The sequence below is a fragment of the Limulus polyphemus genome, unplaced genomic scaffold, assembly GCF_000517525.1.
Source record: "Limulus polyphemus unplaced genomic scaffold, Limulus_polyphemus-2.1.2 Scaffold65, whole genome shotgun sequence".
In the NCBI taxonomy this organism is placed as follows: domain Eukaryota; kingdom Metazoa; phylum Arthropoda; class Merostomata; order Xiphosura; family Limulidae; genus Limulus; species Limulus polyphemus.
Window position 1 is genome coordinate 604548 of NW_013665675.1, and position 22065 is coordinate 626612.

Sequence of the window (22065 nt, forward strand, 5' to 3'; positions counted from 1 at the left end):
AATTAGCTTGAATTCTTCATAACCTCTGAATAGTGGTTGACCCAACGGGTCACGGGGGTCTAGTTTATTCTATAGATTTTTCGTGCTATATTTTTTCAACTTTGTTTTACTGAAAAATAAAAAACTGAAATTTAAATATGTTCCCGTTAGTTGACGGGGTTAGATGTTTGAATGTGTTATTTTATGTATTTGGATAATGTTTTTCCTAATTCAAATTCATTTTTTAAGAACTTGTATACCTTTAACATACCAGAAAGTGTATGCTCAAAGAGTTTCATTAGAGACGCATATGATTAAAATAAAGAAGGATATTATAATATTTGATAGCAAAATATACTATTGTTAACATTTTTGTTTAACATTCGAATGAGCTAATAGTAGTTTTATCAAATCAATTTAAATATTGGAAGAATTCATAATGAAAGCAATACTTTCTAGTCTTCACGAATATAAGAATCTTTGATACAAAATGTATTAATAACTTAGCTTTTAAATCATGAATGAGCTGAGAATTATACAGGTATAAAACTGTCTCATTATGCATCTCTCTGCCAATAAATATTCATGTATTGTTTGTTTGTTTTGAATTTCGCGCAAAGCTACACCAGGGCTATCTGCGCTAGCCGTCCCTAATTTAGCAGTGTAAGACTAGAGGGAAGGAAGCTAGTCATCACCACCCACCGCCAACTCTTGGGCTACTCTTTTACCAACGAATAGTGGGATTGATTGTCACATTATAACGCCCCCACGGCTGAAAGGGCGAGCATGTTTGGTGGGACGGAGATGCGAACCCGCGACCCGCAGATTGAGAGTCGAGCGTCCTAACCACCTGGCCATGCCGAGCACTATTCATGTATATGTAATCAAAAAGAAGCGTCTCAGAAATCATTGTTGTAATATGGAATAACACTGAGCTAGTCTCAAATAGCTTCTCCTATTCAGCGAGGTATGCCTTTATCTAGCTCCTGACAGATCTCTGGTGCAATTTGTTTATTTTTTATAAAGTTCAAACAGTTAAATGCAATTGGATTTTTGTGGTTTAACTCCGCGAACTAACTACTTTAGGTTATATCAAAGATTTTCTATACAGTTAATCTATCGATTCTGGACAAACTATTTGAAGATCTTAATATTGTAATTTTGACCGTTGGTGCTTTGCTGCGGTGTGTGTGTTATACTGTTGGAAAAATATCTTTCTCTGATAACCAAACATTTCAACATGACCTTTGGAAAGTGTTAACTTAGACACGTAGGTCCCACGCATAGAGCGCAGAAAAAGCAGGTTTCATAACTCATTCTGCCTAAAGACTTTACATTCGAATTTCAACTTTCAACCTTAAGACGCATAGTCCTTCATTTCTTAGAAACCGCGTCGACTGATTCCCCTTACTATGCAAGAATCGCGTCTAATCATCTAAATCCAAACGCTATCGGACTTTACATCAAACGGCTTGCTGGGGACTTTTTGTATGATATATCCCTTGCATATATCGGCTCTTCCAAAGTACTTGCGTGTGTGAGTCTCCCTCTCTGTATTCACTCTCACCAAGTTTCCTTGCAAAGCATGCCGAGTGGATCAAGTTACATGTTCAAGTGGCGTCTGCATACTCTAGGCAGAGGTGTGCATTTGAGCCGTGGCATATTCCTTAAGGTATAAAAAACACTTTTATTTTATATCTTTTATTCCCAAGTCATCCTATATTATGAAATATTATTAAGTATTTCGTGCTAATATTTACTATATATTTATATAGATCATTTGAATCTTAAGTTTACGCTGGGTGTGTAATCATATCGTTAAAACTATTTGAAGTGCAAATTATAAACATAATGAACAATTATTCGGTCAGTATTCGTAATTAAGTAATTTTCTATAAAATTATTATTAAGCCATATAATTTGTTAATCAAGTGTGTCGTAGGTCAAAGCAACTCTATCGAAATGCGTTGCGCTTGTTTCGAGTCGGTGCTAAATACTTTATCTATGCGTGTAAAGCATCATTGGAGTGTTTTAACCTTTAAGTTTTCATTTTACAATATATATTGCTAACAATTTGGCTTTGCTTTCTCTTTTGATACTGCTTGTAAGTCTAATTCTTAAGTGAAAATTGACTTATTAAATAACTGCCCTTTCAATGCTTGTGTGGCAAACAAATATTAAAATATACTAAAGGTAACGTTACGGTCAGAACTAGAACTAGAAATGTTAATTATATTTTCATTTAATAACCTACTTAATTAGAAATTTAAAACTTTATACTCACATTTTATTTTCTCGTGTTTGCCTATCATCTGAAAGCAGAGCATATGCAAACAATGATACATATACTTGTGCTACATTCAATATATAACTGAATAAGTTCTAAATATTCCTTATTTTATATTATTTCTTGAATTGGTATAAACATATTTTAATCATTTGTGAGTTGATTAGAACGTCACATATACGAGATACAGATGCCATAGTAAAATAAATGTATATACACGAATCTCTAAAAACATTTATCAGGCAGCACCAAATATGATTGCAATTTAAAATAATGTAAAATATGTACAAGAAATGAACTAATTAGGAAGATTAATTAGGTAACTAAGTTTGTCTAAGTAAAAAATACCACTTTATAGCTGGTATTAAATACAATTTATAAATGAGAAATGTAGGTAGATTTTGAAATTGTAAACAAATTAGAAATATATGATATTTGTTTATATAAGTAGTTTGTATCTATAATAAACTCGTAAACCTATAAAATACCATACTCTAAAGTATTAACAACGAATCTCTTGAGGCAACCAGATCACGTAGAGTATTGCACCTCTGGGAGACACGCGTCTGATAATTTCTTAATTCTCTTGCACATTTTATAAAACAAGAAAAATCCAAAAACTAAAAAAAGAGGTAGAAGAGATGAAACAGTTACCTTTTTTTTGTTGGCTAAAAGAATAAATATATTAGTAAACTTTGCTTGATGTCATGGTGTAATACAACATATATAGAAATTTTCGCGAAGTAAATAATAATCAGTAATGTAAAGACAACTAGCGAATTTTTTAACAATACTGTACACATCTCGAAATGTACATTGTCAAAATCATCAAATTCAACGATTTCTTGCAAGTTTGAGGAAGCAAAATGCTTTACGTGCTATCAGTGCAGCAGTTGAGAATACGAACGTGAAGGAATACCAATTGCAGAGAAAGCAAACTATAAAAACGACCAGAGAAGAATTTCCGTTGGCTCTAATAGAAATGTCAAAAGGCCGAAGAGAAGCACGTCTACGTACAGACCGGGTATGTTTGCAGAATCATCGGAAGACTTGGACAGCCATGACCAGAGCGGTGAAAGTGGTTAACTTTTGGGAGAGAGAGAGAAAGCCATTAAGACCGCTATTTCGATAGAACAAAAACCCAGGAAAAGACTCCTCAGATCAAGCCTTAAAGATGCCAAAATTGACAGATTTTCGGATCTCGTGTGGAATGGATCTTACTTTGTTTCCAAAAACTACACAATTGGTCCGGTTGATTCAGAGATTCATTGTCAAATAGAGAAAAAATATTATCATAGAAATCTTAAATAAATTATCGTTATATTGGGAATGCAAAAACACGATTGGATTAACACACTATATATAGAATATACAACTGCACGTATATGCGTACATTAATAATCGTTTGTGGATATTTTTAATCGTATAATGGAGTAGTATCGTAATAAGGTACAATATTATTTATTTACATTCACAGGCATTATGCATAATATTTACCTCTCGTAATGAGTCTTAGTTTTAAAATAAAAACAGCACACACTGCAATGACAATCAAGACAACAAGGATTGACACAAGAGCTGTCAATAATGCATTGATAGGAACAGCCCAATTCTTTTCTGTAAAACAGAAATATTCCTTTTATGAGATAGTTCTAAAGGAACCATAAATTAAACAGTTTTGATTATTTTTAAGCGAAAACAAACATTCATAGAGTTATATAAATGTTATAATATAGATTATTTGTTTATAATTTTAGAATTTTGTAAAGGATAAAATATTTAAACACCACTACAAATCATTTCAAACAATATTTCAGTTAAATGTGTTTTAACTGGTGCCATGTCAGATGTTTAATCAAAAGATAACTTTATTTTATATGCTGCCTATGTCATTACAAAATTTGACAGCCAAGTAAAACAAGAGTTGCTTTAAAACAGCGAATATAGTGAATTAGTCTAATAAGTTGAAAACAAAGGGTTGTTATGTTGAATAATATCCATTCGCTAAGCAAGCAGAGTGAAATCAATAGGCTTGGTTGCTAGTGTGATGAGAGATAGGATACTTTAAATACAAATACAATAAAAGGGGAATTTCATGTTAATTTGGCGAAACAGAAATAATATACCGAAAATGCAAGCGTACAGAACATGTGCAAATATATGGATAATTGGATAATTTAAATAAATGAAAATAACAATGTTATATATCTTTTTAAAAGCGAAAATGTGTACCCTTTTTAACACGAACATGTTGACGAAAATATTTTCTAAGGCTTTTTAATTTGAATAACATAATGTATTTGCAATAGCACACAATTCTCCAGAAACAACTTACCTTGATCTGAATGATCTCCAAATGGTTCGAAAGTGTATCCTTTGTAAACTACAGGATCACTTTTACCTTGCATGTTGAATGAATAAATCTTAAAATTGAACGATGATCCAGGTGGAAGATTTTGTATAGAAAATAAGGGTCTCGAAGATGAGATATTCAAAATCAACTTGTTATTAAGAGATTCTTCAACCTCAACGTAAAACTGCTGTTTCAGGCCTCCGTCATAACCTTCTATACATTCTAGACCTATCTCATTGTCTGTCTGATTGACAAAGGAACAGTTGCGAACTGGTTCAGGAACACCTGCTTAGAACGAAAAACAATGCCACGAGATTAGATTACGATTCATATTTATATTAACTTCCGAAATATAAATATGCATAAAAACAAACGCCAGTTGTACAAGAAGTTTGGACCTACATTTTGGGTCTGTTAAAGCAACACAACTAACTTATTACGTTTAGTTAGATGTTATCACATTTTAGGAAACAATTTAATTCCATTTGGGGTATTTTCACTCATTCTTTTTGTTACCTTATTTGTTATAAATTGTTCTCAACGAATATCTACGATCGTAAAAACACTATCAAATCAGGATTCTGTATTCCTTATTCCAGAGTTTCATAACTTATGAGATTGTAATCGTCAGGTTATAAGTGAAATTCTCAGGTATATCTCATGTGGAAAAAGACAGAGCAGAAACTGAGGGAATGTTATTAAACATTGATAAGAAACAGCAGTGACTCCAGTCAAGTGACTCAAAAGCAAGTCAGAACCTTTGGCCAAATCTGGGGCATTACCACAACTATTAGAAAAGTTAAAATGTCATTATTTTTACGCATTTGAACAGACCTGAACACTTATATTTCCCATTAAATACAGCTTCATACTTGGTTTAGATTAATGAAAATAAGCAAATAAAAAGTGGTAAAAATAGTACACAAATGGACTAACGCAGTTTGTTAAGGTTTTAGTCAATATAAAAATATAGATAATATATTTTATAAAATAGTTTTACTAAATAAACAACATGTGTAATCACAAAATCTGACTATTCTCTTTGAAAATAATTTAACATATTTAAACACAGAAAACATGATTATAGTTTATTCAAAATGATTAATAAGTGGACAAAACTATTACTTCTATGTTCAATATATATATATATATATATATACATGTAAACTAATGTTCCATGAAGTGCAAACTTTGCATCACCCTTAGATCTGTAAAGTAATAGAAATAAGTGATATTACATATCAAAACATAAAAGTAGTGATATCTAATCAAAACTTTTATAAGTAACAACATCCAACTTAGATTAAAGGGGTCAGCCATATAAGGATGCAATATATACATAAAAATAGACCAGTTATGTAAAAGGGAAACCGTGTAAAGAAGTAATGTACATTTGGAAAATTAAACAAGACAAAATATGGAAAACGTGTCATCCTTTTTATATTCATGTTTTCTTTGCTCCAGTTGGCTTGAATCTCAAATATATTGTTCTTTCTCTTCCCCTTTATATCATGCAACTCATATCATTACAAGTTCTATGTTCTTGTCATGGTTTTATTTGTTTGTTTGTTGAATTTTGCGCAAAGCCATTTGAAGGCTAACTGAATTAATCGTTTCTAATTTAGAAGTGATAAACTAGCGGGTAGGTAGCTAGTCAAGATCACCCACCGCCAACTCTTGGGTTACTCCTTACCAACGAAAAGTGCGATTGACTGTTACTTTATAACGTTCCAATGGCTGATACATTCGAACCCACGAACCAAAGATTTCAAGTTGAGCCTTGTAGCCACGAGGTCATGCCAAGGCCATCTTCTCATGCTATTTATGCTTATAGAATCATGGTATAATGACCCTGACGTCATCATGGAGGCAGCCTGATTTATAAGATTTACTTGTTCTTCCTATTCTTACTACCATTTGTTGTATTCTAAATTAAGTTCAAAGTTTCAATGACTAGGATTTACCTTCACTTATCCATCAGATATACTTACTTTTTTGTAATATAATAAAAAAATGCATAGGTAGCACCATGAATAAAATATAGTAACCCTACTTCCATTTTGATGTTTATGGTGTTTTTTTTCATAACTCAATTTCTCCATTCTTTGCTCTAATTGGAACTTTATTTTAGTGAGATTTAATGTTCCAGGCAACGCTCGTACAGCCATAATCTACTAGATGCATATATTACTGACTTTGCTGGTGTTCCTTTCACACCTGACGTCTCTTTTCAACTTCACGCTTACGTTGTCACCCAAATTCGTATCACTCTTATATTTCTGGTATCTTTAACTATAGTTCGGAGGAAAAATATACTTTCAAGAATTTTTACCCGTTAATAAAACGATATATATTACTTATATATATATATAGTGTGTGTGTGTGTGTACTTCACAGTTCTGAACATCATAGCATGTGAATAACTATCTGAAGTATTGATCGTAGATACATTTACACACTCTCTGTATACGGGATACCCAAGGATTTCTGTTTAACTGCTAAGGGTCAGCAAAGGAGTGACTGAATGCTATAACTCAGCTATAATTGTGAGTCTTTGGAACTTAAAAAGAAAGTTATTGAGCTATTGCTTCAGTTACAATTCAGTTTTATTACGTGAACAGTTAAATACAAATAATTTAGCGAAAAACAGAGTAATAAAACTGGCCAAACACTAATTAGATTGATATTTACTTTGTTTGTTGGTGATTTATTAAAAACATTCGCAACATATCCCAAAATAGTGAGCAAACAACTAAAAAACCTGACAGTAAATCATGTTTCTTGTTGATACATAAAACATATGGAAATTATGTAATAAACTACATGTTTTTTTTTTTAGTTTGTGCCAATGTTTGATTACAAAAAAAAACGATAATAAAAATCATGAAGTAGTCAGAAATACCTGCAACATTTTCATTCAAATTAAGTATTCTGTGAACATTTTCCTGGCAACTCTAGCGTTTTACCAGCACTTAATGAAAAATAACGTAATAGATTTCCGGCACTTAATGATAAGAAAAGGGTATCTTTGGCTAAAAAGTCAAAATACTGTGAGCTTTATTCCGACCCACTTAGTTAACACTAATGGCTTCGTCAAGAAACTGCAGACACCATTAACGATATTTTCCTGAAAGTAAGTATATAAATTGAAAACACACACACATATGTATAATACTCTTTCTCATTTTGTAGTACCATTTAGTCATACCCACCTATCTATACATACCAAACTAATATATTTCAATATGCTCTTCATAAATAAAACCAGGAACTCAAATAATTGATATAAGTAACTATAAAAAGGGGAAAATAGCATACATTACTTTACACAACCACCGAACTGGATAACATCTACGTAATAAACAGACAGCTGTAGTTTAGTTTTTTAACATTTTATTTTAAATGAGAAGCATTTAGAACAACGCATGAATGTTTATCTTCTAGAGTGTGTTACTTAATGTTTCCTTCTTCAGTTTATTGTTTGTTTCAGAATTTTCGAGCAAATCTACACAGCATGCATGTTGTCAGATCAATGTTAACCCTAATTACAGTGTGAGTTTTATCGTTTAGTTCTTTCTTTGCAGCTTTGAGAGTACTCTTAACAATAGATTGGAATTCAAGTCCTGAACACAAAAAAAATTATCCTCAATTTTGGAACAAAGCTAAATTGGATGTAGGTTTATAGTTGAAACCGACTGTGGCATTAAAGTTGTTTGCTTTGATTTTGTTTTAAGAGTTATATTGATTTTATTTTGTAATCTATTGGTAACAACGTTAAATCAAATATATTTTTTTCTGATATTTCACTGCGATAAATAACCGATTAAGATTACGTTAGTGACCTTGAATCAGAAGAAAAAGAGCTGCGTGTGGGTTTGGTCTTAGCGTGCTTGGGTTGTAAATCTCTTACCCCAAAAATGGGTTTAGCCCTCTGAGACGTTGACGCTCTATAAGAGTGTTGGTTAAATCCCATTATTCAGTCAAACATGAGCTAGCACTTGGTTCTGTTTACAGGCTGCCTTCTATCTAGTCTGTCAGTTCAAAATTAAAGGAGACCATTTTCTTTATTTCTGGTGTTGCTCTACTGCTCCCTATATTCTGTTACACCCTTATTCCTCCCCTTTACACATACATACACTAATAACATTACGTAATAGCATTAGCATAATATAATTTTTGATAAAGTCGAGAGCTCATATAAGGATTTTCTAAATGAATTGTTTTCTAATGGCAACTAATAAAGTTGTAGTAACTCATAGCTAACTAGATCTCAAATAAAAAAATTTATTCACTTCGTTATCACTTATAATCATATAAATATTTCACGGAACACCACATAAACTCATAATATTCATAAGTAATAAATTAATAGATTATTAAAGTAATAAATTGGTTCAGCAACAAAAAAGTGTCAAAGTTAATGACAGCGTAGAAAGTTTCACGTATACCTGATCAAAGTGATTTCCTTGTGAACTAATGTTTCAAGAAATATCTAATCTATAACTATTATTTTCCAAAAGACAAAATTAAGCGATGTTTGTTTTACTAACACATCACAGTTCAGTAAGAAAACAAGCTGCATACTCTTGTTTAAATGAGATATAATTATGGTTGTCGAGCGGCAAAGTTTTGTTCTTGTATTTCTTTTGTGTCTATTATCCTTATATCTTCATATGTATATGTGTGTGTATACTGTATACTCATATATGTATAATAAACTACACTATTTAACACATCAGAAATTATTTAATCTAATAAATAGTTATCATTTAATATGTCTTTTTCGTTGCATTAGCTGTTCGTAACATATGCGTTAAATGAAGAGTTCATTTTTATATATTTATAATAAAATAGACACAAATACGCTTATTTCACATTTATTAATGATATTGAAATTGTTAGGTCTATATAAAAATATTCTACGGCCTAACTCTCTGAAATTATGCATTGATAAAATTCAAAAACAGACACCAGTAATTCAATGCATAGCACGCTAGGAGGTGAGACATTACAGGACACTACACATCAGCCATTCCCAGCTATAAGTTGATTGCGTATGTTCATGCTGTAGCTTCATTCGTCAAAATTGGATAGTTTAAATGTTGTTACTTCTTTAAAATTCTACAATTGTTATTTCTGTATTAGCTTAAGGTGATTTGAATAAAACATTTTTGATTTGTTTGTGTTTTAAAAACTATTCAAATATGTATCATTTCAAATGTCGAAATCTCCCTCAGACATCTTTAAATATAGAAATTCAATTCATAACCTACCTGCGGGTATGATGGAAAATGAGCAAGGATTCTGTTGCTCACCCACACTATTAGATCCAGCACACAGTAAAGTTCCAAACTCGTATTTTGATTTGGGGGTATACGTAGCGGTACTGACAGTACCTTTAGAAACAAAGGTAACCACTTCGTGGTTATTGTAACTGTTGTTAAACAACCAGCTGAATATAATATCAGTGGGGTCACTTCTCAGTTCACAAGTCACTTGAACTGGGTCGTTTAATGCTGCCCTGTACACAAATGTCTGTTGTGGTACACATACAGGAGCGTCTGAAATATATGGTACAAATATCATGCATATCATTACTTTTTCGTAAAGATACGGTGCAATAAAAATAGCTAAATAACTACTGTAAAAATAGAATAATGAGCAAGTAGTTTCATATTAAATAATTTATAGAATACTTCCAGCGAAAATCTGAAAGTAGTTTGAAAATGAATATTCAAAGAAACATAAACTGACTACAAAGTTAAATACAGGAATTACATACATTATTAAAAATGCATTACTCGATAGTCAGTGCAAACTAACCTATAATTTAGCTATAGCAAAAGATTACACCGCTATTCTAGCCAACCGTTATTCTATGGTGAACAGTGAAATTTTTGTTACGACTGACCATTCGTTAAACATCGACATACGACTCCACTAATATTTTCGTTGTAGCGTATTTATCATTATAGCATCAAAAATAATATATCTTATTCATATTACAATTAAGCTATAAATATACCATCAAGGTTGCCTATCTTCAATTCTGGTTGTATCTAATTCATTATTTTACCACTATAACTAACCAACTTATATTCCACATGCAGGTAATGTACACCATAGCTAGCAGCTACACTGACACCTGCGATACCACTGGTTTATTATTATATCATATTGGATAAGTGTAGTGAGTATGCCAGACGAGTAGAATATATATATATTACTATGTTGGCTTTTTCTCTCTTCCATCTTGGAATTATTTCCGAGACTGACAATAATTCAGTTATAACTTGAGAAAATTATAACATTTTTTATAATGCATTAAATTTTGCTTTTCATGTCTTCTTCTTATTTGTTTGAATCACAAAACCCGTCCTTAGTTAACCTACAATATACTCAACTTTCCGAAGCCGTAAAGTGTATATACTGCTGTTGACGATTTCAAGAACTGTTTAAAATGTGAAAAGGTAACTGTTATTTTATTGAACCTTCCGTCTACTAATTTTAACTCTCAAATCCAGTTTCTGGATATTTTGTGCAGTCATATATTTCAATGAAATTCACTGTAACTGAAAAGAAATGTTCAAGTTTTTAAGTTGTTTGTGATTATTAGATTCAGGCATAACCGTCCTTGGTTTAGAAATGTTGACCAGAGGGAAAGTAACCAGTCAGCAGCAACAGCTGTCTATATAGTTATTCTTAATTAAATATAAAGATTCACTGCCACTTTTAGAATGCGTCCACAATAGCATATCGCGAGTTCGATTCACATCTCGGTAAGTTAACCACTACATCAGGCTCTACTCAAACAATTAATAGGGAACCCAATTTTTAATAATTTTTTATCATTTATTTAAGTAGAGCATGAACAGTTTCTTCATAGAGTAGTGAGATGAACTGGATACTAACTGTTTTTATCTGTGGGTGCATGTCGTATATTTTATTCCTACAACGTTTTCTCATCTGTACTTTAAAAAGCAACAACGTTTAATATGAAATAGTTTAATTAAATTTATACTGACTAAAAGTTAAGTATATATAGAAAGTAGAATTGTATTGATTTTAAATTACTATATATATCAATGTGTTACATAGCACAAACATTTATACTCTGACCCACCCTCAAACTTAATGGCATCAGAGAGTGGGTGTCTTTTTTTTAAGCCAATGGAAAGTCTACCTATTGATCACACTTGGGCTGAATGATGTATTTCTCACTTTTCCTTTTACTTTAGCCTCCTCTAAAACGGTTGCGGTTTTACAGTTTCAATACAAGAAATAAGGATTTCATTTATCCTTTTCTCAAATATCATATAAAAAAAACATAAGTTATATAGACATGTTACTTCCCAAGAATATGATTTTATTAAATGTATGTCTTAAAAGTACCCAAAATATCAATAAGGTAAATAAATAGGACAAAGCAGTTGTAAACGGCATTCCCTTGTTTAATTATTCGTATGCAGTAACTAACAGAATCATTATATTATGATAGATGGTAGGGTGGTGGCGTAAAGATATCCTAGTCGTAGGAAGTTGTAATTTGGAATGCGTTTACTTCTGTGCAACATTTTTGCTTTATACAATACAATAAGATTTCTGAATAGATTGTAGATTGTTTACCGAATTGCGTAAAGAAACTGAGTATCTTAAACATGTAACTGATTGAATGTTGTTATAGCTTACTATCTGGAAAATAAACAACTAACATATAACAAACAAATAACAAAAATATTGTGATATTTGTTGTGATGATAAATCTTTGTGTAATTTGAAAACAATGTCTTGTCTTTTGTTTTCGTTAAAGTTTCACTTGCTATGTTAATAGATCACTTTATAAGTTCTGATGTTTTTTAAATAATATATTTAATTAGGTAGATAAAGTAAACGAAATGTTCCAACCATCTCTGACATACCCAAAAGCTATCAATATTTAGTCATATCACATCACATACGTAACGGAAAACAATTTTAAGATATAGTTCTGAAACATATGTTTAACCGCGACTTTCTGCCTACTGTGATTTTTGCATGACTTGCTGATCTGCTGATCAAAATAGTTTTAACGTAACGTACTCAACCCTCTGTATACTTCACTAAATATTCAATACTATTTTCAGCTGAAATTTCGATTTCCTTTCGTTCACAATATTGACAGCTTGTGTTTAAGTCTGAAAAACCAAAACAAGTATTCCCTTAGCCTCTTAGCCTTTCCTTTCCGCTGTTTACTGTAGTCAACGTGGAAGATCTTGTAATACTTGTACAATAATACTTGTAAAGCTTTAAATCTTAAATTAGTTTATCACTTGAGTTATCTTTTATCGCTGTTTCTATCAGCTGTTGACTTGGAATCTAACATTAACAACTGTCTCATGATTCTGTCAGTATAGTGCACACAGTCACTTCGCTTCAAACTTGAATACCTATGAATGTTATCATTGCTTTCATGAGGTCCAGAAACCCAAGCTAAACTGCTGGGTAAAAACATTCAAAAATTTCCTCATTGAAGTCTAACTCAGTCATTATTTAGGTTTATAACAAAACGATCTGAATGAGATTAAACCTCCAGAATAACTGGTTATTTGCTAAAAGTATAAATGACTTAAATATTAATATTTTTCATATAAACCGTTAAATAGTATGTAGCAGCACTCTCCGACGCAAAATATTCATACATTCAAATAAAAAAAGATGTGTTTACATGGGGGATTTAGAATTTACAAGATGGGAAAATCTCTTTTACTTAAGTGCATTAGAGATCAAACGAATATGGATCAACTTGGGAATGGACCGTTTAGAGAGAGAGAGACCTTTGACAAGTCGTATCCCAGTTGTGGTAAACTACGTTTTGTAACAGGTGAGAATCCCCGAAAACTAAAAACAGTGTCAGAAACCGATCACGTATCACAGGCAATAGTAGGCAACATAATCAAGAACAATCTCGGTCTCAAAAAGCAACAACTCGCATGTACGAAAGTTATTCAACGACATATCTATTCAGCCACCATGTACCTCAAGTAGCTGTAGAAAGAAACTGGTATTCATGCTATTCCATACATCGGTTAAGTTACCAGAAGCAGCATTTATGGGTTTCTTTGTGATCGGACTGTTGAAAACTGTCGTCTTCGTACACTAGATGGCTATTAGAAAGCAACAGGGGTAGTGATGTGCTTTGGACAGGACGGCCTTACAACGGTTCATTTTGCAATGGAAACTACGCTACTGGGTTATTTTCAATATGCTTAGTAATCGTATAGAGCAGTAGCGCGCAAAATTTCTTATGTCGCCCATTTTCTAAATATACGTTTTGTTACGCCCTCTATCATTTTACCATATTAATTAAAGTTACTATATTACGTAATAGTAGTAATGTCTGCACATTAGTATTTAAAACTTCTTTATTTTTAAACTTGAAATTTCAGGTATAATTTATGTGCTCCTATATTTGTAGTCGCTTGTACCTTTTGGGAACGCACTTCACACTTTGCACACCATGAAATCATAGACCATGGCAAGTTGTGGCGATATAGTCTGTAATTACATCATGCGGCTCCAAATCTTCTAATATAACAACCTCAACCTCTGTATAATATGCTTATTGGATAAAAAGTTGCAATAAATTCATTGCATTATCTAAGTACTTATGGAAAGCTCAAATGTTTACTTCAACTGCAAATGCTTGTGTATTCTCTGTACTTCAACTTTTCATAAAGTAATTGGTTTTATTGTCACTGTAAAGCTTTTGTCAGTGCATGTTAATAGTTGCTTGTATTATAAACAAATAAGTTACTGAGATTATGAACAAACTGTTTTTTTTCTTAATTTTCGCGCAAAACTACACAAAGGGCTATCTGCGTTTAGTCGTCCCTAAGGTAGTTTTTCAATAAACCCCACGGCCACTATTATACTGCTCTATCCTGAGATAATAGTAATACTTAACTGTCACTCACATAGTGCATTTACAGTCTCAGTGTTCGACTGTGTTTTTAAGGCTACGAACCTCAAAATCTGAAGCTTCAGATTAGTAGTCGGATATATCTAACTGCAAAGCCAAGCCTGACCCAGTTGACAAAGAAAGGTCTCTTTTCAGAGACCACTGAGATTGCACTTTCATCACAGACTACTGCAGGTGCCGAATAGGAGACATCTAGTGAACGTCCCACTGATTATATAGGCTGTTCTGTCAACTGGACAGTGATTATCGCTCAAATACACAGGACTCAAGAAACTAGCATTGTAGAAATAAACTGTCTCCAAAAATATGGTAACAAGAGGAACCTTGTAATACATGTTCAAACAAATCCTATTAAATCAATGTTTCTCTTGTTGGCATGTTTTTATTAAAAATAAATTGTTAATAGTGTGGAACAACGCTTTCTGATGAAAACAAAATCAGTATTTGGAGAAAAGTGTCGCTCGTTTCAAAGTGTTATCGGAGGTTCTGTCTTAAATGTACACTTAAACATACAGGTGTTATCGGAGGTGCTGTCTGAATTGCACATATAAACACATCAGGTGTTATCGGAGGTGCTGTCTTAAATGTGCACATAAATATACAGGTGTTACCGGAGGTTCTGTTTTAAATGTACATATAAACATACAGGCGTTATCGGAGGTGCTGTCTTAAATGTACACCTAAACATATATGTGGTAGGTTAACAGATAAAACTCATATTGCTTGCACGGGATCGTCTTTGTGTTTGGACGCGAAGTTTTCGATATATCTCAGGAGAATAGTAGTAACGAACGTTAAGTTTTGTTGGTTCATTATGATTTAATATGGTAATATTTGGTGTGTTATGTATAATTGAGGTCATTTATTCAATTGATATTATTCATGTTAATGAGAAATGTTTTTTCTCTTTAGATACGTAAATAGAGGAACAGATATCACACGATTATGAATTTTTTTCTGCATGCATTAAACCAGTTATTGCGGGCGAACCCGATGACGTTATTACTTTTGCATAGATATAAATGTTTAGGGCACTCATTTCAGTTTCAGCGTCATATATTTTTTGCCGCAATTATTATTAGAGTAGCATTCAGTAATGAAATAATTATTGTATTTTTAATATTTTGGTTGCTACCTGCTACCATTATTTGACTTCAGTAATCCGTTTGTGGGCTTTAGTAACATCTTAAAATTCATATAAAAAATAATAAGCTATATGATATGACGAACTCCAAGACATAGCATCTGGGACTTTAATAAATGTATCGCTTATATTTCTAATGTCTTAGTAAAACAATGTATCAATTCATTGCTAGGATAAAAATAAAAATTAGGCATTGTACTTCAATCATACTTAACAAGAAATTGTAGATTAAATAGCTGATTAGCGTGAAGTATTCTACAGAAAGAGAAATAACATTTTTATATCATTATAGTTTATATGAAATAGTACTGGACAGGAACACATAGTCATGTCTAGGATTACACATTGAATTATTATCTTTAAAATTATATTTATTTAGATCCCCCCTTAAATATAAAGAAGATCAACAATAAAGCTTTTATTATATATTCCAATAGTTTTTTGTGCTTCTCAGTCAAAGTTCATACAACGATTGTAGATGTTTAGCAGTTAGTCCTTGTGGAAAAGAAAAAAAACAACAACAAAAACAAAACTATGAGCGCAATTCCATGAGATATTATCAATTTTCATCACTGCATTTTTTCCCGAAGTCAGCAAAAAACCACCAAAAGAGAATTATCCCAGTATAGTTTAAACTTGCATGACAGTGAAAGAAATCGATAGAAGATATGAAAAGTCATGCTAAGCATTATCGACGTTTTTTTTCTCGACTACACCTCAAGACATCTAGTACAGTCTTTCACGCATGCACATGTTACTGATGAAAAGTAAGAACAAAAACAAGCTGACTAACTGTTTTAAAATATCGTGTGTTTTTTATTCTGTCCTAATCGTAAAAATGGTAGAATTTACTTTACCGTTAGGTAACTAACATAATCCTAGTGAAACTAAAAAATTACCAATTGAAACTACGACAGCAAAACGCATAACTGAAACGAAAAACAATAAGAATTGTTGTGTCGTTTTTTGGTATTGTTATTATTATTAACGCAAGTAAATAGCTCAGGCTGACCTTTTGTCTGAAGAAACTGTACACTGCGCAGTAATACATTAGTGAAATTAAAGATTGGTCACATATTATATAAAATAATCTCAAGACCCAAAACTTATTTTCAAAATTTGATTAAGGATAACTCGATATGGGTTCTGTTATTAGTTAAAGCGTTCTAGAGATAGATAAGTACATCCATTAAAACATAAATACGAATAATTACTGCTTTATAATAAACTCAGATTCAGAACAAATGACATTATTATTATTTTTCAAGATTTCTTAAAACGAATATATTTATTTAAGATAAGATATAATAACATGCCTGAATTTGTTTGTTTGTAATTAAGCACAAATCTACACAATGGGCTATATGTGCTCTGTCCACCACGTGTATCGAAACCCGGTTTCTAGTGTTGTAAATTTGCAAACATATCGCTGTGCCACTAGGGGGGGGAGGCAAAAATGATGAAGCTCCAAGTGGAAATTACAAATTACTGACAAAACAAATGCTATCTATATATTTGTCCCCGATTTTGAACTGATAGACAAGAGGAAGGCAAGTAGTCAAATGCATCAAACCGCCATATCTTTTATTACTCTTACCTGACTGAAGAGTGCAATTTTACCGTCAGTCTTATAGTTAACCCACAGCTCCAAAGTGCGTTTTTACGAATATGTGAGGAGAAATATTAATCTTTTCCTCCACTTTGATTACTCTTATTTGACTGAAGAGTGCAATTTTACCATCAGTCTTATAGTTAACCCACAGCTCCAAAGTGCGTTTTTACGAATATGTGAGGAGAAATATTAATCTTTCCATTCACTTTGATTACTCTTACTTGACTGAAGAGTGCAATTTTACCATCAGTCTTATAGTTAACCCACAGCTCCAAAGTGCGTTTTTGCGAATATGTGATGAGAAATATTAATCTTTCGATCCACAGTCTGGGCACGCATATGAAGAAGCCAATCATAGTTCAATCTACTACATCCTATTACGCATCTTTGCTATAACGCTTTAATTTAATTTATTTTCAAAAGGTATAATTTTATTTTTCTTAGAAATTATGGCTAATGTAAAGAAAACCAACGTTATTCACGTTGCGTCTCTAAATCGTTAGAAATAAATACCATATTTGCGCATTTTGCTTACACTGTACCCTTAGAAATATGCTGTTGCTTTCTCTTCGTCCTTCCATATTTGTTGCAGTGCAGGTGTAGTGACCCCTACTGGAAAGTTGAACTTTCTGTAGAACAAGAGTCTGATTGCTCACGATGATTCCTGATTCAGTGTTGGTGTATATTTCTTGTCCCTCGAATGTCCAACCGATAAAAGACGCACTTGGATTTGCACGAATGTTGCACTCAAAGTATACGTCATTACCTTCCTGAATATGACTATGGCGAAGTTTACTTCCCAGACGAAGGAAGACCTGAGGAGCATCTGAGATAAAGGAAAGAAGAATACGATTGATGTTCTGTTGATATTTTCTTGCTTGCTTTATTTTGATAATGCTAAATAGAACTTACTATAATATCTAAAAGCAATGTGATATAGAAATATATACGGGTTATAGTAACGTCGGAAAAAAAATCATATTGGGCTACATTATGCTGGTGAAAAATGCAAAATAAAAATATAGGAAATAAATAGAAGAAAAAGTAACTGATGGGGAAATAGTTACATTTTCCACAGATTATGCATTTATGGTTTTAACTGTTATCTGCTTTATTTTTCTAGTATTTAATTTTTAACAAACAAAATCACGTAAAACATATAATTTGACAGAAACTGAACATATAACATTATCATATTACAAAATAAATCTTAAACTATTCTTCCACTCTAAAAAATGAATACAATTTTTCTATTCCAAAGTTTCTTTTACCAGCGATGTATGTTTTTTATTCTAAGGAATAAGGTATAACAGAAAAGTAGGATAAAAGTACAATATTCATAATACCCTCGTTCTCAAACCAAAACTCGTTCTTGTTGTCGGTTCACATTTCCTTTATTCGATATTTAATAATTTACTTCATGACGTATGTATATTTTTACATGAGCTTTATAACTTCAACAATATAAAAAAAGAAATAAACTCATCGTTATGCATCTTAAGGAAAACTCACTTGTGCTTTTAAAGGTTTTAATGAATATTTATGGGAAATTGTAAGAAATTAGTATAAAAATAGTATAGCTTATATTTATAACATTTATGATTCACAATAAAATGTGTATATGACTTCGCTATAATACAACAATGATGCTATTTTGAGCAAAGAATTCAATACATATTCTTTCCCCGCCCATCACTCACGGCAAAATTCCACTGGAACTAAGAAATATATATATATATATACGTATGCTTTATACATTTGAAAAACAGGTTAACATTTTCTAATATGTGCATATATATTACTATGTGAATGTAGAAATAGGAATAAAAAGAAAATTTTAGAATACTACTGAAACTTTAGCTCTAGACAGATTTGGAGAATAGTTTACAATACTGGTTACTCTATATATGCTTTCGTTAAGCTTATAAGTATGCTTGGATAGTAGAATAGTGTATTACGTTCAAGTGTAGTATTGTGTGGAAGTGGATTATGAAAACTAGATTTTAATTAATGATGTAGACTAACATTTCGAGGCTTGTGATCACTTGCTGTACAAAGTGAGTTAAAACGTTTGGTAATTCTTTGGTGTAGCAAATGGTTGTTCTAATCTATCATATTATGTCAGGTGTTAATTCCATGTGAAACAAGTTTTGTTCAATATATAATTGTGAATCCCTTGCATATCAATGAGAGGATGATCGTAGTTTCTAAATTTTCAGAATATATTGCAGCGTTCCTTTCAGGAGCTATTATTTATATTAATATATTGCAACCTTTATTTCAATAGCTATTATTTCTGTTAATATATTGCAGCATTCCTTTCAAGAGCTATTATTTCTGTTAATATATTGCAACATTCCTTTCAAGAGCTATTATTTCTGTTAATATACTGCAATAGTACTTTCAAGAGCTATTATTTCTGTTAATATATTGCAATAGTACTTTCAAGAGCTATTATTTCTGTTAATATATTGCAACATTCCTTTCAAGAGCTATTATTTCTGTTAATATATTGCAACATTCCTTTCAAGAGCTATTATTTCTGTTAATATATTGCAACATTTCTTTTATAAGCTATTATTTCTATCACTAGCGGCACCTTCTTTTAAGCCTTTGTAATAAAGTAGTCAAGCTTTATTTATTCAAGAAAACAAAATTTAGATTTTGAAAGAAGTTTATCGCAATTTGATGTAGCTATCTAGATATTTTCAATCTAATCGAATTATTAGAATTAGTTTCTTGAGTTATTTTTATCTGTGTGATTACGTTATTGCTGATAAGGTACATCACAGAGAGCTACAAATATAGTATTCATTATTTACATACCATTTGATTAAATACTTAAATCTCAAGAAACGAGCCTTAATTCATCTAGTAAATACATATTCACATAGAAGCAAAATGAGACAAAGACATAATTGGTACTGAGAAATATATTCATATTTACAATGTATCTCCAACTTAATTCCATCCTCCATGTCACTTCCGGGTACCAGACGGTTCTCTGCAGCGCAAGACAGGTAAATCCCATTATCTTCTAGGCTGGGCGCAAATGTAAGGATACTAGTTGTTATGTTTCCGTTTACAGAAACCACAGACTTAGCAGTCAGCAACCGCACGTTCCCCTTCCACCATGATATCCTTGCGGGAGGGCGTGAACCAGCTGTATAACATTCGATTTCTGCGCGTTTTCCAGCTGAAAGATGTAGTCCTTCTGCTACTAAATGAACCTCAAGAGGTCTAACTGGGTAGAATAATGCAAAAACAAAGAACAACGGCACTTATAACAACTGAATTTTGATTTTGATACAGATACATTGAAAAATAAACTATTCAACAGTCATATTAGTAAAACTTAAATACACAAAGTATCTCTTTCGTTACAGCTCTTGTGTATAGCATAAAGTCAACACAAAATGTTGCATTATTGGAGCATATTGTACTGAATTTGAATTTGTATTAGCTATTTCTTGGCAATGCTTTATTATAAGGTAAAAGTATTAAAATACTTAGTGTTATATTTCACTAGTTGTGAAGTTTGGGTAAAAATCCTTATAAACCATCATTTTATGTTATTTATGTTATGCATTTGGCTGTTCCTGCCTTATATAATATCATAAAATTCGAATATCTGAAGCGTGTTTTGAGTCTAAAAATCTAAGAACTAAATTAGGTAAACTTGAGCATTCTAAATTGTGCTTATAAATAAATCTGCCATATAAATAATCAATTTTACAAATGCTATATTGAATGACGTCTTGTGTTGCCAGAGATTTGAAAATCCAGGGTTGAAATGTTATTCCTGTGACTAAAAGAAAAATAATACACATGTCTAATGTTGAATGAAAGTCTTATTTACTTTCAAGGGCTAATCTTTTTTTTTCAGAGAGAATAATAAAACATTAAAGTACGTGGTATTTAAATATGTTATCAATTGGACAAAAACATCGGCCAGGAATATTCTGTTTGAATTAGTGTTTCTTTCACAAGTGTTAAATGCTGGAATATATGAATAAACTATTACGAAATACAGAAAAAATAAACGACTCGATGTTCCATTTATTTACAGCAGTAAGTTTACGGATTTACAACACTGAAATCCATTGTTAGATCCCCCGATGGACGCAACAGATAACCAAGTGTGGATTTGCTCTAAAATAACCAACCAACCAAACCATTTCTTTGGAAGCTAAGAAAAGTAAATTTTAACGAATTATAATGTACTTTCTAAAGAGGTTCTGTAAAAGACATTTGGAACAAAATTTTCACTTCTAGAGATAGTGAAGATAGTTATGAATAATAATATATACATTGTGCTCTATAATAATTATCAACTCATTATTCAGAGTTCTACAGAAATGCTAGGTCACTTCAGTGAATAAATAAAAATTGACTTATCCTATTTCGAGAAATCATATCGATATTTCTTATAATAATGCCAAGAGATCCAATACAGAAAATAATCTGTACAAATCAAACGTATCAAAATATAAGAAAAATAATAATAGTAGGTCTTATACAAATGATTCACAAATTAAGTTTCATTAATTAAAAATTATATATTTTAAATGAATATCGTACTCAAATAGAACGCAATCAAAATTATAGTATAGTCTTTTGTTTTGTTTTTACGAAACTCTGTTAAAGAATAAGCACTTTGAAATTATTTAATGTAGACTTACTTTAGAATAAAGACACTTTACATTGCTCGATCCATATCGATCACTAGTGA

General features: G+C 31.7%; 1 protein-coding gene and 1 long non-coding RNA gene across 2 annotated transcripts in view; both read right to left on the reverse strand.

Annotated features, from left to right (window-relative positions):
- LOC111087278 overlaps nt 1-2293 on the reverse strand; it is a 32045-nt gene extending 29752 nt beyond the window's left edge. The window contains exon 1 of the long non-coding RNA XR_002611988.1: nt 2264-2293. This is a non-coding gene — a long non-coding RNA (uncharacterized LOC111087278). The remainder of the gene's footprint in view (nt 1-2263) is intronic.
- Nucleotides 2294-3746: 1453 nt separating this feature from the next.
- Nucleotides 3747-22065, reverse strand: part of LOC106465048 (kin of IRRE-like protein 3) — a 67549-nt gene continuing 49230 nt past the window's right edge. The window contains exons 5-9 of the mRNA XM_022393363.1: nt 20281-20577; nt 17869-18159; nt 9893-10180; nt 4602-4904; nt 3747-3883 (exon numbers count right to left, since the gene is read on the reverse strand). Of these exons, the coding sequence (XP_022249071.1) occupies nt 3747-3883; nt 4602-4904; nt 9893-10180; nt 17869-18159; nt 20281-20577 (1316 nt within the window). The remainder of the gene's footprint in view (nt 3884-4601; nt 4905-9892; nt 10181-17868; nt 18160-20280; nt 20578-22065) is intronic.